At 46.9% G+C, this 17,001-nt stretch overlaps 1 protein-coding gene across 1 annotated transcript in view; it reads right to left on the bottom strand.

Moving 5' to 3' along the window:
* Positions 1 to 17,001, bottom strand: part of PIGL (phosphatidylinositol glycan anchor biosynthesis class L) — a 61,058-nt gene that overhangs the window by 2,059 nt on the left and 41,998 nt on the right. The window contains exons 4-5 of the mRNA XM_064165949.1: positions 12,848 to 12,915; positions 4,936 to 4,967 (exon numbers count right to left, since the gene is read on the bottom strand). Of these exons, the coding sequence (XP_064022019.1) occupies positions 4,936 to 4,967; positions 12,848 to 12,915 (100 nt within the window). The remainder of the gene's footprint in view (positions 1 to 4,935; positions 4,968 to 12,847; positions 12,916 to 17,001) is intronic.

Here is a 17,001-nt window from a genome sequence, read left to right as displayed (position 1 = left end):
CTCAAAAGGTACAGATGGCTCTCTGAATGGTGGCACAATACCATATAATGGAAATTTAAAACAGCAGTCTCTAGTTCAGCTACCAAAATGAAATTTCCTCTTTCTACTCCAATTCTTAGCTACAGAAAAAAAATATTTACAAGATTCAGGGATGGCTGTGTCAAATATTAGCTCAGGCAGGCAGTTACACTGTAGCAGAGTTCCAGAATTCCTTGCTTAGAAGTGTGAGGAAGCAGATGAAGGTAACGTGTACAAAGATTCTACTGGTGTGGAACTTTTTTAAAGAGCACCTGGATCTCAAATATTAATTGCTTTTTTCTTTGCCATGACTGAATTGTCTTCATTGATGAGCTCAGAGCTACTGATGGTCCCATTAAGAGCCTGTAGCTCTCAGAGGAGCTGCTTTGGGATTTTGCAGGGCTTGGAAGCTGCTGTGATTATGCTCCACACTTCAGAAATTGTGTTAAAGTTTGACAGAGGAGCCCAAAGTCACAGTTTACAGAAGTGGTTAAATATGCAATTAGATTTGCAAAGAGATTTTCTTCAGTGTGCCCTTAAACAGTGAAATTATCCAAGGTAGCCAAAGAGCAAAGCTAAACCAAGGCTGCCCAATGAGCTCATGTAGGGTGTGAAGCCTGAGCTCACAGCTAGTCCTGCTTTAGCTGTTATGTCCTGAGCATAAAGCAAACTGGTGGTGCTCAAACACCTCTTGGCCTTAAAATGTAGGCAGGATCTGTGTCCTCCTCAAGGAAAAGATCCTCTGTGATAGGGCAGAAGCAAACATCTTTTCCTGTAGGAGTAACTACATGATGTGTGTTTTTTGTGAGAGAAGTGATGATGCCTTTGCTAGGAGCTCTATGTGGATCAGCTCAGGAACCTCATCCCATAAGGATCTGAACAGCTGGCACGCTGCTAACTTCCCTGCTTTGGACATTTGCTAGATCCTTCAGTCTAGCCTCTACCAACCCTGAGACAGGAAAGCAAAATTTGAACTGATTTCCTGGGCACACGAGGGAGGAAGTCCCCATGTCTCCAGGGCAAAGCATGGTACTCGAAGCTACCCCACCAGCGCCATTCCTTCCCCAACCAAGTACTTGTGACACACTAAAACTAGGAACAAACAGCATGGATGGGACAATCTTCTGCAAGTCCTCTCACAAGTGATTTGTGTCCCCTGTCTCTTCCCAGTGACACAACCTCATTGCACTTGCAAAGAAAGGTCTCACTTAGATTGCAGTGGTAGGACAGGATAGCCCTGCTGGACATCGTCCAGCACATCTCCAGGATCTTTCAATTCCTTTCAAGAGAAGGATGTATAATTTGTTGCAACTTTTCAGTAGCCTTTTCCACTCACAAAAGCAAAACTGGGAACTTGATTTCAGTATCACAAGAGGGCTCCAGGGACACACTGCCCTTCCAGTTCTCTTTTGCATTGACGCTGGGACATGGCTGCCCAGCAGGGCGGACAGAGCATTCAAAGGAGTTGCTTTCTCCCGCTGTGGGCAGCAATAAGCAGGGCTAGAGACCTCAAGGGCAATCACCGGCACTTCCTTTCGGACAGAAGCTGACAGGAGCCTGTGCCGTGCCCGGAGCCAGAGGAAAAGCCCTGAAGCTCACGGCCCTGTGCTGCAGGCCTGCCAGGAGCCGCCAGCAGATGGCAGTGTCCCACCAGATGCCGAGGGAGCCGGGACCACCGCCGCTGCCTGCCGGCACCGCCGTGCCCAGGCTGCCCCATTGAGGTTCACTCTTCACGGCCCTCTGCTTTAAGCCTCTCCTGCCTCAGCTGTGTCAGCACCGTGTCCCTGCTCCGTCCCACTCCATCCAAGCCTGGCAAGGTCACCGTGCCCAGCCCTGCAGAGCAGCAGCTGCGCGATGCCATCTGGAAGGCGCGAAGGCTCTGCCAAGCACCCTGCAGTGTGTCTCTCAGCTGTGTGGGCATGCAGACAGCTGTGTGACCAACATGGCCTGTGCCACCTCCTGATGCCAGCCTGAGCCGAGCCCTCGCCTCGCTGCTGCTGCATCCTGACAAGTGACAGACAGCTCAGCTTGTTATGGCAAGGGCTGCTCTGCAGTGACAAGTGTGCAGCTGCACTCAGAAGTGCCCTGACAGTTCTTCTACTCCCACTAAAGATATCTCTTGTTTCCAAGCAGCAAATCTGGAAGTGAACTCGTGATGTGCCATGAGCAGGGGAACCACTTTTCCCCCTTCCCTGCAAGAGATCCTCCAGGCTGCTCAGCAGGCACTGTTGGTGACGAGTTCCAGAGAGAAGAGTTAATCCAGGGCTGCGCAAGGGCAGAGCAGAGGAAAGGAGCAGACATGGATCCCCTTGCTCCTGCAGTCAGCATTCATGCTGGCTACCTGTTTGCTTTTCAGTGCCTACTGGGGAGGACAGGGCAAGGGCAAACACTGGGGAACAGGTCTTCCCTTTCCTGAGCGGTTGTTAATGGACCCTGGCAATGCCACGTGAATTCCTGCTCACGGTGACGGAAAGAGGCTGCTGTAGAGTCATCCACTGCCATCTCTGAAGCCTGGGCTGCTCTCCCAACAAAATGTGCTCTCCCTTCCCTCATTGCCTTTTCTCTAAGAAATACTAATTCATGCAGCAATTATGCCCTTTTGTTCCCCAAAGCTCAGCAGCAAGAGCTCAAAGCCACTGCAAATTATTTCAGTATTGATCAGGCTGACCTCCTGGGTCAGACCAGGCAAGGCAATGGCACTCAGGCCTCACAAAATGGAGGGCACACTAAGACTGCTCTATGTTAGTGACCTGTCAAGGATCTCCACCTGCTGACAGCAAAGGCTGATCCACATGGGAATGCGAGATGAGATAAAGCAGGGAAGGAATGCACAGTCCTGGGAGAGATGGAAAAAGGTTCAGAGAAACAGGCTGCTCCCTGCCAAGCAGGGTGGGAGAAGTGCTGCCATTGATGAGTCTACTCCTGTGACACCAGCAGGTGAAGCTTTTCAGAGCCTGTTGTGACTGTGACCTGGGCAGGATGGGATTAACAGCGTAATACAACCTCGCTGGGTTGGCAGAAAGGGCAAGATCGATATAGCCAGTGGATTAGGCCCAGAATAGAAGGGCATGGAGCCCACAGCCTGTTCAGCTTGGCTTTCTACTTCCACATCACTTATGCAGCAAGTATGCCCAGCACGAGAAGATGATTAGCAGATCCATGGGTGCTAAAAGCTTGCACTGCTCCTGACAGACAGTAGCACACCAGCTTGCTGGGAAGAGCACTGGTCAGAACTGGCTGGACACATGTCCAGCCACTGTCTCGGCTTCCAGAAGCCAGCCTGTGTGTGCCTGGGCTAGAGAGCTTGATGACAGAGTATAAAAAGCCTGTTGTGTTTGTGCTGGCTAAAGGCATTAGAAAGCAAAGCAGGATATTTAGGGTGCTCATTTGCATATCACTGAGGCAATGCAAGGCTCAGATGGCTTTTGCTTTTGCAGGGAGCTTTTCTGTGGCTTCCCTGATCACACGGGCTTACACAGGTTCACCCACAAATAGCTGCCTCTTACCGACAGGAGAGCAGCACATTTCCATGGCCTGAACATGCCTTTCAGCTCTATCCAGACAGCCTCAGCCCCAGCAACACTCTTGTTTCATTAAGCCCCTCTGATGCACAGCCCTGCACGCCTGCCAGATCGAATTATAAATACTGGGAATTTCAATGAGACTGGAACTATATTTGGAAAGGCTTAGCGTAAGCAGCAGCATGGGAGCTCCCCGTTCCTTTGGTGTTTGTAGGTCATGTCAGATGTGATGTAATCAGAGCAGGAAGGCTTTCACATAGCTTCAGGAGTCTATTGATGCTGCCAGAAAAATGGAAGTGTTGTCCATAGGTTGGTCTGTTTCACACCTGAACTAATCTGAGGCACAGCCTGTATCCAGGACCACAGCGTGGCTAACAAAGGTGCCTGAACAGCACAGGAAGGTGGTTCAGTCTAGACAGGGCCTGACATCTAGCAGTGACATCTACCTCTGCAGATCCTTGTTCTTTCTCTGTACTGCACACAGCACACACAGAGCTCTGCTGCATCCCACAGCTGAAGAAAGAAAAGGTCCTACGAAAAAAGCTGGCAGCAGTACTCCTCTTTCATAGGCAGAGGAACTGAAGAGACTAGAAGCAGAACTCAGGGCATTTGGCCATCTTGGCTCATACTCTCTCCATCAAATCTTGGTCTGCAATTTGCTGCTAGCAGCAAATTAAAACTGATTTGCTGTGACACATTCAAAGCCTACAATGATTTAGGAATTAGCATGAAAGAAGCCCAGTCTGGATAACTATGGAGGGAGCAGGAGCTTGACTGGGTGGGCTTGGTTGAGCCACTTTCTTATGCTCTGTCCAAGCAGCCAACAGCTTTGTGCTTGAGCTAGTTCCACAGATCTGCTAGAGATAAAGACTGTAGATCTACTCTGGGATAGCAGCTAGAAAAGCGGTCAGGAGCACCCTGCTTATGTACTTTGCTTCCTTCTTTGCCCTACTTGTACAGAGTGAAAGAAGCCCCTCCAACAGTTTGTTGTGCCAGTGCAGATTTCAGATACTTTTCCCGTACTGACCGCACTTTGGTGGGAGCCTAGCTTGGTGCATGCACCCAGTTCTGCCTGAGTTGGCAACGGGCCTATAAGTCAAGTGTGGCCAAAAGCTTTGTGCCTGAGCTGAGAGACCTGGGAACAGCACCTATATTCACGTGAGACAGCAAGGGGCACAGGCCAGCGACTGAGCCAGGACAACCTCAAAGGGCAGAAAAGTGACAGTGGAGGAGCTTGAGCTGGTAAAAAAAAGAGAGCTAAAAGGGCAAGGAAGAGTTCAGCTGTAGGTTTCATTTGCATTGCAAATAGAGGTGAGTTAGGCAGACAAACCCCGGACAGAGCATTCATGTAAACCATTGCCTAATGCCTGCAGGGTCCGGGTGCCCATGTGCCTACCTTCAGGTATCTTCCTCTCTGAGTGCAGGTACCTGTAAATGGAGAGAGACAAGAGGGCAAGGCATTTACATCCTGGTTTTACAGGTATAAACACTGCACGCTGAATCAACCCTTCTCTCTTCACACACACACATTAGCAAAGGCTGATCGCTACAAAAGTTCAGCAGCTGATACTGATGCAGTGGGAAACCTCATTCCTCACATCATTCTGCCATTACTTTCCTTATCCTGGCTCTTGGGGCACAGCACAAATCAGCTCTACAAATCCAATTTGCTCTCAAACTTTCACGTTGCACTAAGGGAGACTGCAAGAAACTGCCAAAGGCTATTCACCTCGGAGAGCAGTGGCTCTTTAAAGCTGTGTCTGCTCACCAGGGACATTGCCTCACTAGCAGCTCCCGTTTAGGGACCAGCTTCTTGCTTTCTAACTCACACTGGCACTGGGACATCTGAGAAGCTGCTTTCACTTCTTGCTCACTAAGACTTTGATCCCTTCATGACTTTTCTCTGTAGCAAAAGTGTGTCCCCTGGAAACAGAATGAGGAGATCAGTGCAGGAGGTGTGAACAGTGATGATCCTCCCACCAAGAAGTGAAAGCAAATGATTCTGATATGGTGACAGCATCAGGAGGTATTAGCTTCAATTCCTTTCTAATTCTCATGTTTTCTTCTCCTTTAGCCTGTGGCTCATGGCTTCAGAGCATTTATGCTCACATCACCATTTGTTTTGCTTCCAGATTTGGCCCATCACAGGGATGGGAGGAAGCAGGTTTCCAGCAGATGGCATTCAGAGCTGTCCCACGCACAGGCTTGCTCTTCCATAAGAAAAAAAAATTCCAAACAATGGAACATTTGCCAAAAGGAAATAAAAAAGAAAAGTTATTTAACCCTGTGTAATATTAAAGAGATTGTTATCATCATAGAGTGGTGTATTTAAGGAAGGACAATGTGACAGTTCATGTGTAAATCAACCAGGATAAAGCATCCATTATATGTATTCTGTTCTGTTTCTCCAGTCACTTTCAAACTGGGATTATCTCTGGCTATTGGTTAAGTTCAAGGAAAAGGATTAGCTACACAGGCATAGACAAAATAGGAAGCAGGGAGTAATGAATACCCAAAGCAATTCAAAGCAAAAGTCAAGCCAGAAATGCAGGTTATGGCAGAGCTCAAAGAGCAATCAGAAGAAAGATGACTGAAATAGATTCTCCTGCCAGTGGTTTTCTCTTCTCCAGAGCCAAAGATCTGCAAGCAGTACCATTTTCTAGTAACTAACAATGCCCATGTAATATTGACTTGGCTGTCCTCTACCCCACTACTCAAGCCCTACTGTTCTGACAAAGATTGTTAAATGTTACCTTGTAAATATTACCAGCAAAATTTTCAGGGGTGGTTGGGCTGGGAAAGTTTAAGTATCTCCACTAATGTTTGCTTTGCTCTTCTGCCAGAGGTTTCTTCACCCACAACTAGAATTTGGCCACCCAAAGAAGTGATTCAGCACATGGTAAAGCTAGCAGGGTGGGAAGTTCTTAAGCTCAGAGAGATAAAGCAGTGAGTGGTTGTGAAATTTGGCTACCTAACCCAAGTCCAAAGGTCTGCTGTGGGTGTGCTGCTCTGCCATAGGGGAACCTTCAAAGCACTGACAGCAAATCAAAGAATGTGAAGAGCTGCTCCAAGACTGAACTAATAATAACCATTCCTGGGCACTAGAAACAGAAGCAAGGAGAGATCCAGTTCACATGGAAATGTTCCAGCAGAAGCACAGAGCATCTTCATCAGGGAAAGCAATTTTGATTCAGCAGCAAATTAAGGAATTTGTGCCTTTATGAAGGTTCAGGGAGATACAGATCATGTTTTAGGTACTGACAGATCTTCAAGGCTGCTGCCAGGCAGACCTGAGAGTGATCTAGAAGAATAGGCATGAAAAAATTGATTCTTTCCTCCTCCTTTTTGTCCTGAGCCAAATGCTTCAGTACTTTGCAAGGCTCGGTGCAGAGCTATGGGAATGAGCTCCACCCAGCTGTTAATGCTGCAGAGGAATTGCAGCCCTTCTCGTTTGTGTTTCTCAGGCAAGGGATGCCAATGAACTGTGGTTGCAGAGAGAGACAGAAACATAAAACTCTACCTCCTGCACAGGTTAATAAATCTAGATTATCCTCTCCCAAAATCAGTCTTCTTGCTTCCAGCTCCACCCTGCTGGAGCTGTCTCCATGGGACTCTTCCAAGTAGGGGAGAGGTTGCAGTTCTCTGTTGTTGCCATTTTGGAAATGTTGTTTTATAGATTGGACTTGCTGTGGTTTGGGTGAAATGAAAGAGTTTGGCATAAAATCTCAAGAAGCCAAACACAAACAGGCTCTTTTTTCAGGAGCTTTTTCCATGTGCTTTTTTTTTTCCTCCCAGAAAGACTTTTTATAAATTCTTTTTAAGCACAAAGTGATCTAAGTTGCCCTCTTCCCACCCACCAAGTGCCAGAGCGCAGCTGATTACAGGACACATCTCACAGCACTCTCTTTAATATGCCTGTGGTAGTTTCAAATCCACATTTGAAGGAAAGTAGGACCCTCTGCAATGGAGAACTTCAGAATGCTGTGAGACACCTGAGGGCATCCATTTATTTCTGCAGTGCAAGGACTCAGCTCCTTCCTCCAAGACCAGCTGCTTAGAAAGCTGTTGCTGTCCATAGCTATCAGCTACATCTGCTCAGCAGAAAAACTGAAATAGTCCAGCAACCCTCATCCTGCAAACTGCTAGACTGAGCTCCCTAAATCCCTGTCTTTATTCAGCCCCCCTCAAGGAAAGATGTCAGCAAAGCGAGTGGGCTAGCTCCTAAGAGACATAACCACTGATACCTCCCCAAGATGGCAACAAGGAACAAGATGGAGCTGAAAGCTCAATCTTGGAGAACACAGAGCTCCTCTGGAGTGGAAGTAGGACTGAGGCCCTGGTTGGGTGGATTACAGCTTCGTCCATGTTCTGTTTGATGAGCAATTGCTCACTGAAATCAGTGACTTCACTCTCCAAACAGCCTCCTGGGCAAAACCCTTTGCTGCACTGTCTGTGCTGGCTGCTGCGGAGCACTGGGAAATACAACTCTGAAGAGCATGGCAAAGAGTGGATGCCTTAAAGATGCACTGGGGCTCCATTTATAATCCTAACCTCTAATCTGCCCAGTTAATCTGATGAAACAGATGTGGAGGAGGAAGAACAACCAGTCTCCTAGGAATCCCAGAGACATTAGGATAGACATGCCAGATGTTGAATGTTTGCTATCTGGAATGCCTCCTCCCTCTCTAACCAGACTTTCTGGCTCCATTTCCATGCACCCTGAACTACACCATGTAGCAACATGCAGTCTGTGGAACACTGCTCAGGCATATTCTGCACTCACATGGATTGCAGTAGGAAAAGATGGTTCTGCCAGTCAGAACAAAAGGTGCCAATTCAGAGACCTTCCAGCTGACAGAGCTGCCCTGTGGCTCTCTGCTTTGGTCCCTGCACTGTCTGGGAGAGGAATGTGCAGTGTCACTGCTCCACTCATGCTCCTACCAGCCTAGTGAACTGGGAGGGACATTCTTTGGGGCTGGAAATTAAAAAAAACCAACAAACTTCTTTAAGGGAGAATCCCTGCATTGCTGGTGCCCTGTGCTCAGCTTCATCCTAATGTCTCTCAACAGTATCACGGAAGGGCACTGGGATGAATGAATTCAAGTCAAGGAAGGAGGAAGCAGAGGTGAAGCAGTGAGACAAAATCTAGGACAACATAGCCAGCTATTGGATATGTGCCAAGCATGGGGCAGAGTCCTCTGCAGGGTAGTCTCAAAGGGTAAACACACAGGGACAATTCTGTCTTGACCTTATGGGAGCAGCCTGGGTGCAATCACAACATTCATAAGTTCCCCCTGGGACATTTAAGATCAGTAAAGCAGAACACCAGAAGGGAGCTGGACTGTGAAAGGACAAGCTGAGACACACAACACCAAAACCTGTTATCTCTTCAACACTCTTCTTAATTTTGCAGGGAACCTGGAGCTCCAGCAGAGTCTAAATAAGGCCAAACACACACATCAGTGATGCAGGACATCCTGTTCCAAGATGGAGCAAATAATAACTAGTTTGGGAAAAAGGATTTTCTGGGAAAAGACAAAGGAAAGACAAACCAGCCTCCTGCTTTAAAAAGATAAATGAGACGCCACTCCTTTGAAGTGCATGGGCTACAGCTGCTAGAAAGGACTGAGAGTCCCATTCCAGCCCCACATTTAAGGCATCAAATAAAAATGGTAGATGGGATACTGTTCACTGTCATCAGACTAATCATCCCCAAACCAGCTTCCTCCCTGCTCAACACATCCTTAAGGACCTGGCCTGGGAAATACAATACAAGCAGAACTGTGCTTTGTGGGGATTTAATGCAGTTGGTGGCTTTTGAGAACTGTGCTCACTGAGGCTGTGGGATTTGACTGGACAATGTTTGTTATTTCAAGACACTTACTTGAGACAGGCATTTAATCAGTCCTCCTCTTCCAGGGAGCCTCAGTGAATCCCCTCTGTCCCATGGCATTCCTAAACTGGGCATTTAGTAGCCAAGCTGTGACATGTAAATGCAGGAAGACATTGGTGGCACTCAGGCTACATCACAATCAACTCAAGAGAGATAAAACCCAAAGCTCCCAAATATTACCTCTGCACACTGTCATTTACAAGCTACCACTGAGTTGGTGAATATTAAGAAATATCCTGTTTCTTAACAGGACTGAGAGGTGTTTTTCCAAATGGAATTGATGAGAAAATGCTCAGCTAATGATTCTCTGATGTAGGTTTTTATATGGCATCATTGATAGAAGTTTTATGGATGCAGTTGCTATAACAACATAATGCACAGTGGTTAAATATAGCAGCTCCTATTTTCCACTCAGTTTGCTCTGCCCTAAGCAGACAAGGACTATTTTTTTTCTGTTGTAGGTGGGATGAAATGGATTTGATAGCCCTCTGAAGAAAAGAAATGGTTCAGTCCTTTCTCCCCTCAGCAAAGACCATTCCTCTCCACTGCAAGCAAGCAAGCAAACAACAGAACCAGCAGACCCCTATTTGCTAGGCTGCTGGGCAAGAGGCCTTGTTTCAAATCAAAACGCACAATGACTCATGCAAAACCAAACCACCTCGGTAATAAAAGTGATCTCAGAGCAAACACTGTCATTTCTAAGTGCAGGAACGAGGTTCTCAGATATTCCTGTCACATAGTATTTACTGTGCTCCATACCAGAGTGCCTGGTGACTGGCCACATGCTGCGAGGGGAATGAAGTGACCTTGATGTCACACAAGACCTGCTTTTCCTTGTGGATACATGTAAAGGATCCAGCTTCTTTTGGTCACAGGGAAAGCTTCTGTTTTGGGGGATAAGAAAGAATGATCCTGATGATCCTGCCAAATGAAGGTGATGGGGAAAGAAGCAGAGCTACAAAAGATTGCTTCCAATTCTCCTTCCTTTGCTACAGTGAGGTTTTCTTGGGTTTGGGTTGGTTTGGGGTTTGTTGGTTTTTTGTTGTTTTTTTTTTCATCTGGAAGCCAGAACTGAAATACTCCCAGAGGAGACTGAAATCAAATAGCAATTTGTGTTCCTCTCCCATCCTGTTTTTTTCTTATTTTTCCCTTGCAGAAGAACAAATCCACCCTCAAACCTTGGCATTTCGCAGATCTGAAGCCTAGACACATAGCAGCAGCTGGACTCCCTGCAAGCTGCCAGGAAGAAGGCTGCTAAAAGAAGAGCACTTTTCTTCTGAACAGTTCCTGCTCCTTTGAACATAACCTCTGCTCCAGACACTAGAAAGAAAATTTATGCCCTTAGCAGATAATACTCAGCATCTGCTCAGCTATGGCCATTTCCTGATCTGTTTTGTTCCCTGAAACTGTTCAGTAATTGGCACCTCCTGAAGCAAGTAGCTGTGGGGTGGGTCATACAGCCTGTCCTACCCCTGCTCTTAGGTGGTGGCACCCGTCTATTTCCTACAGACTGGGAGCACCCAAGCCTGCATCAGCCCTCTGCTTCATCCTTTCCACTTACAGGCAGAGTGTAGGCAGAACCCTGCAGTCCTTGTGTAAAGACGGTTAATAAATACACTGCACATGATACCTAGAGAGGAGTTCATTTGCCTTCTCCTTGCCACGCAGCACTGGGCCCCCAGGGGCAGTGCAGAGCCCTGCTGCAGGGAGGGCCATCAGCAGCCTCAGCTTGTGCTCCCAGCACTGCCAGTGTGTGAGAACTCGTCAGGGCACTGGGAATCAGGAGTGATGCAGTCACGCTCTACTTCCTCCATGACATAGACTGAAAAATAATGAGGGCAAGCAAGCCACTAAAAATAAACTTAACCTTTCAGTGGCCACAGCATCACTCCTGCCACATGCAGATGACTGGGCCACCATGCTTATTTCTGCTGATTCAGGACTGGAAGAGTGACAAGACACAGCCCAACCCTTAGCTAATGAAAGGTGCTCATAGCCTGCTGTCCCTATCAGTATCTATCTCATCAGCCCAGGACAATGTTCTGCTGTAGGCTAAGGACTAACACAAAGGTCTGAGTTCAAGAGGCTTGCAGATACTGAATACTTCCTAGTAACATACTCTGGGACAAGAAGAGGGTGATTTCTGCAGACACAAAGTGAGCCAACAGTAGAGCTGGGATCAAAATCAAGTTTTCCTTCAGTTTCTCATACATAACTCTGCTAATAGCTTGTTTCCCCTCTGTCTCTTCAGGATGTAGGAGCACACCTAACAATCTGCCCCCCACTCCTATTTGCAGGAATTGCAAATGGAGCAAACACAGACATCAGGCAGCTGGAAGCCCTCTAGTGCTTCTGTGGCAATGGTTTGAGCATTGGTCACCCACCTCTGTTCCTCACTCACTGCTCAAATAACTGTACCCAAAACACTTCCTTGTTAGCCCAAACGAAACTCGGTTTGCTTTAGCCCAAGAGAAGGGAAGGGGGTGGGATTATCTTAGAGGTTGCTGGGAAAAGCCATGATCCTCTCTAATACTGAATTCCAGCCATCATAGAGCATCAAAGCCTTTCAGCATCTTCCCAGAGGAGCTCAGTAGGTCACAGTATGGATCCTGTGGCACTGCAGCTTTCTCTAGGCAAGTAAGAGAGGCAAATCCTTGTGATGTTGCTAGCAAAGGGACCCAGAGTTATTTGAATTGCACAGATGATTCAGAAAACAAGTGGGTGCTAAAAATACAAAATACACTTGCAAAGAGTTCTTCTCATGCCTGGGAAAGGCAGGGGCAGCTCTGAAGAAGACCTCTCTAGAACACTAAGAGGTTTGAATGAACAGAGGGTTAAAATAAAATGCAGTAGCCATGTTGCCAGCAAAATTTGGTTGATTTTAATACAAGGCATTTTTGTCTTTCAACCTTCCCACATCTCATCCCAGAGACAGAGGTACTCAGAATGTAAACAATAGAGTGGTGAAGGCAGAAATTGACTTAGGAAGATTGGTAAATAGGGACAGCTCCACTGGAAGAGCAGCATGCTTGGGGCAGAGGTAAATTCAAGTACATGGACAGGATGGCAACACCCTCTGGAACTTTCCAAAATCCAACCACTGCTGTCTCAGGCATCAGCTGTTCATACACTCTCCTCAAACCAGAAGTGAAAGGTGATCTGTGGCATATTTTAGTGGGATGAAGGACAGGAAGAGCAAAGAGGGCCCAGCGAAAGGGACACTGGCAAAGCACCAACAGATGGAATAATGCTGCAGGTCATTTACAGAGCTGTGAAGGCTTCTCATATCGTGTCCACAGGCTAGCACTCACTCCTATCAGTGAGGTTAACAGAGCTTTTGGCTGTAGCTCTTGTTTTTTTCTTACACACAGACCATGTTCACTCAGGCATTCAGTGAAGCATGCAGGACATGTACCTTAAAGCGGTGTAAAGAGAAATGTGGTTAGCGTGACCGCTCACTCCTCCTGCATCAAAGGTTACCACCTGCAATAAAAGCAGAATAGAAATCATTTTGAAGAAGGAGACTGTGCAATTACCAACTTTGACACCTAACACAGCTCTGTCCAGCCCTCTGTATCTGAAGAGTTGTTTTTGTGTTGCACAATGAAGCCTTGTGTGTGAACTCATGCTACAGAAACATAACCAAACAAACAAGGCACTCTGGAGCTAGATGACTACACAGTCCCACAGCCTGAACAACAGAAGGATGACGAATAGCATGTTCCCACTGGCAGGATGCACTTGTTACTTATTACTGGGCCAAAAGGTTACTTTCAGAGTTCAGAGTGATCTGTTGCAAACTTGTTCCTGACCCAAGAGGTCCAGCTCTGTGAATCACCCTCTCCTGGATGTGAGAATACACCAGAATGGCCCTGACTACAGGGCAACACTGCACTTTGTTGTACTGTGAATGAGGCATACTGCTTTAAGCAAGACCACCGTGTACTACAATGCTGACAGCAACAAGGCTTTGTTGCAGGATAACATGATAAAATAATCTCATATGAGAACAAGCCTTTTTAAAGAATCAGCTGACTGCACTTCTTGTACAGCCACAGAATGGTTTAGGTTGGAAAGGACCTCAAAGGTCACCTAGTTGCAATCCCCCTGCCATGGACAGGGTCACCTTCCACCGGACCTGGCTGCTCAAGGCCTCATCCAGCCTGGCCTTTTTCACTGACTGAGAAGATCATATTGTTTATTGCCTCTTTGCAGGGAGAAATTGGAACTTCACAATGTGAAAGTAATGTGTGAACACAACACAAGTCAACGTGCAAAGCACAGGATACGCTTGGCTCCCTGCCCTCAGACCCACCAGTAATGTGAAGGATCCACCCTAGGGGCTCCCTGCGCAGTACTGAGAAGTGGGTACTTAAAGGCAAAGATCAACTGGCAGTGTGAAATGCAGAGCTGACATGGTATGCTGCTGGTAGGCTTTCCAGAGGGTGGAAGTGACAGTCCTTGGACAGTCTGAAGTTAAGAGTTTTGCTCTGGGAGAGCTCTCCACAGCTCCTTTCCCAACGACCAGGAGGAAATCTTAACCTCCATACATCCAGTCAATGTCTGCCTCCTTGCCAGCTTTTCTCTCCTCAGAGAAGGAAGCACTGCTGCCTTGCTTACTCACCACAGCTCCGTTGTCAAGATCTGGTTTATATGCAGGGCCTGAAATACTGGGTTAAAGATCAAGGGAAGATCAAAAGCCACCCTGCCCCTCCTGCTACTTGCTACTCCACCCTCCAAGAGGAGAGGCCTTCTGAAACACAGGGGATATTGTGTAAAGAGAGAGAGGAAGCACAGTGATAAGAAACACTGCAAAAACACCAGCTCCAGAGCAGTCTGCTTATAAACCCATCCACCCAGGACAAGTCCACAGTTAAGACCTTCCACTTTGCCCAGTGGTTGTAATAATGCTGCCACCAAGCAGCAGGCTTATTCGTTGCTGGCAGGAAGTGGTGAGACCCAATTTGGTTTCTTTCAAGTTCAAAGAGGCATTTTCTGATCAAGTCCTATTTCATAAGGAGAAAAATTATGTCTTGGGCTGCTTCTGCTGTACATCAGCATTAGCTGAGAGGCTGCAGCTGCATGGTCTGGCATGGTGCTAAGCCCTCCCTCAGGGTATCAGCTTTTTGAGCAAATGCATTATTAAATTCTGTACAGCTCAGGGACTGAGGACAGTGCTCTGTATTTTGTAGATAAGAGAAAACATGCTCTGAAGTCACTCCTACCTCAAGTGGCACTTTCCTAAGATGAGAATGTACCCCCCGTCACTGCAGGCACAATACGTTCCTGTGCAGGTGAATAACTGTGTGAGTCTGCTCAGGGCTGGGCTGGCACTAAAACTTCTCACTAAATGGGGACAGAGAAAGGATTTGCCTCTTCTGGCTGGTGGATTATTTTCCTGTAACCTGTACAAGCATAACATTTGTAAGCATTGCCCTGCTGTCAAATGTAGTTGCAATTAGCCAATGGGCTCTGAAGTCTTTTGACACACACATGTGCACACACACAAACACAGATGCATTATTCTTGTTTCCTTAGGAAACCAACCTAAAAACCCCAGGCCAAAACACACATTTTCCCTTCTGTGGAGGCTACAAAAGAACAAACTAGAAGAGCAAGATAAGAGGCTGTAATGAACAGACTAAATAAGTTAAGCACTGTGTGGACAAAACTGGCTCAGGCCAATTGTGGCAGTTAGAAAATATTCTTTGACATGGAAATTATCTGTTCAGAAACACCTCTGGAGGTTTTCCTTCTCCAGGAGAAGAAGCAGGAGCTGCTGTTCTTAGTGCTGCCAGGCTCATGTAACATCTGAACTAGCTAAGAAGGCTGCATGGAGTTAATTTTCAGTTGAAGGTGTCTAATTCACTGCTAGGACTTTCCCACCTGCCCTGACTGTCTATTCTAACACACAGATCTGCACATATGATTCCCAAAGGATCTGCACACTGGCCTGGTCACAGTGGCATCCACTTTATCTGCAAAGAGACCACCTTGGAAGTATTGGCTCTTCACTTTCAGAGATCCCTCCCAGCACACAGGCTGGCTGTGACACCGTAGTGATGTCCCTCCTCTCCAGCTGCTCCTAGGTGTGTTGTCTAAACAGGACACTCACAGTGTCACCGTGGTGCTCAAGCCCGAAAGCAGGCACTGATCCCATGGAAATAGAATCCTCTGGCTTCAGGGATTCATTTAATTGATAACAAATCTGAATTTCTTTCTGAAGATGCTTTCACACTGGAGCATTTGCTTCTTCCACGTGGTGCAGCTAGTTGGTGCGCTTGCTGTTAACACACAACCTGAACTGGGCTGATGATGAAATCAAGCAAACAATCAGGGCAGGATGAGAAAACCTGAACATCTTGAAACTGTCTGGGTTAGAAACAGGCTTAGCCAGTTCTGGGAGCAAAAGGCTGGGATAGGAAACATACTTGATGTGGAAATTATTGCTCAATGAAATCTTTAGGGCATGAGGGAGTTCCCTCCCCACACCTGTTCTGAAATGGGAGCTGCTGCCATTGGTGTTGCTGGGTTTTCTTCTGGGTGACCTTGGTATTCAGGAAATGGAGTTTTCACTAGTGGAAGCCAGAGCAACAGCCAAGACAAACAGGTCCAGAAATCCCTTCCGGAGGGGTGAGAGCACAGAGGAAATTACTCAATTACAAGCAGAAGATAAAACTCCAGAGAGGTCTGGAGTCCACGCTCCCTCTATACACCATGTGCACTGGAGAGAAGGCATTCAGAGCTGTGGGGCTCCCCCATTTTCTGGTGTCATCCAGAGTTTCAGACAGAGCACACATCTGCTCAAGTATCCTGGTGGGGATAAAAAAGTCTTTTTAAAGAAGGGCTATCCCATAAAATACCATAGCAAGCAACTCCATTTCTAACGACCTTCCTCTGAGCATCATTTCACAGGCCTGACTTAACACTTGCAAGGGCCAGTGCCATTCAAACTCCCTTTGAGTCTCTTGTGTGTTTGCAGATGACTCTTGTCACTACTAAACCACAGAAGCTAAAGATTAAAAGAAATGGGTAAATGGCTGAAAATGGAAAAATCTGATCATGATCAACATCCCAGTGCCCACTGGGTTTGAGCTGCAAGTCAGTCATCTAACAGCTCTTTGAATGAACCTTCTGTAGGCTTCCCACTCATGTTCCCCAAAGCACACCTTGAAGAGACTGCAACCTAAGTAAGGAAGAGAGGAAAAAAGAAGCCAAAGTCTGTCCCAGCTCTGGTGCCTCCTCTAGCAAACTCCACACACTGCACTCCATATCTGGTGTCCTGCAAAAGCATTTAAAATCCTCTACAAACATCACCCATTCAAATGCTCCTGAATTTTAAGTGTAGAGACTGAGGTCCAAAACATGGGAGCTGAACTCACTCTCTCAAACATAAGCTCCAACCCAAATGCCATTTGTAGGAGGATCTGACTTTCAAGGCTGATTTGAAGCTGACCCAAGACTATGGGACTCTTCCATAGTTGTGTGGGTGATGTTCCCATTAATCCAGAGTGGAAAGCAGTTTGTAAGAATGTGGTGTTGCTGAATCCTGGTTGTGGTCCTGCATCT

The sequence above is a fragment of the Pogoniulus pusillus genome, chromosome 27 (assembly GCF_015220805.1).
Source record: "Pogoniulus pusillus isolate bPogPus1 chromosome 27, bPogPus1.pri, whole genome shotgun sequence".
NCBI classification, from domain to species: Eukaryota; Metazoa; Chordata; class Aves; order Piciformes; family Lybiidae; genus Pogoniulus; species Pogoniulus pusillus.
Note: the sequence above shows the minus strand (reverse complement) of the source record. Positions and strands in the feature narration are given on the sequence as shown.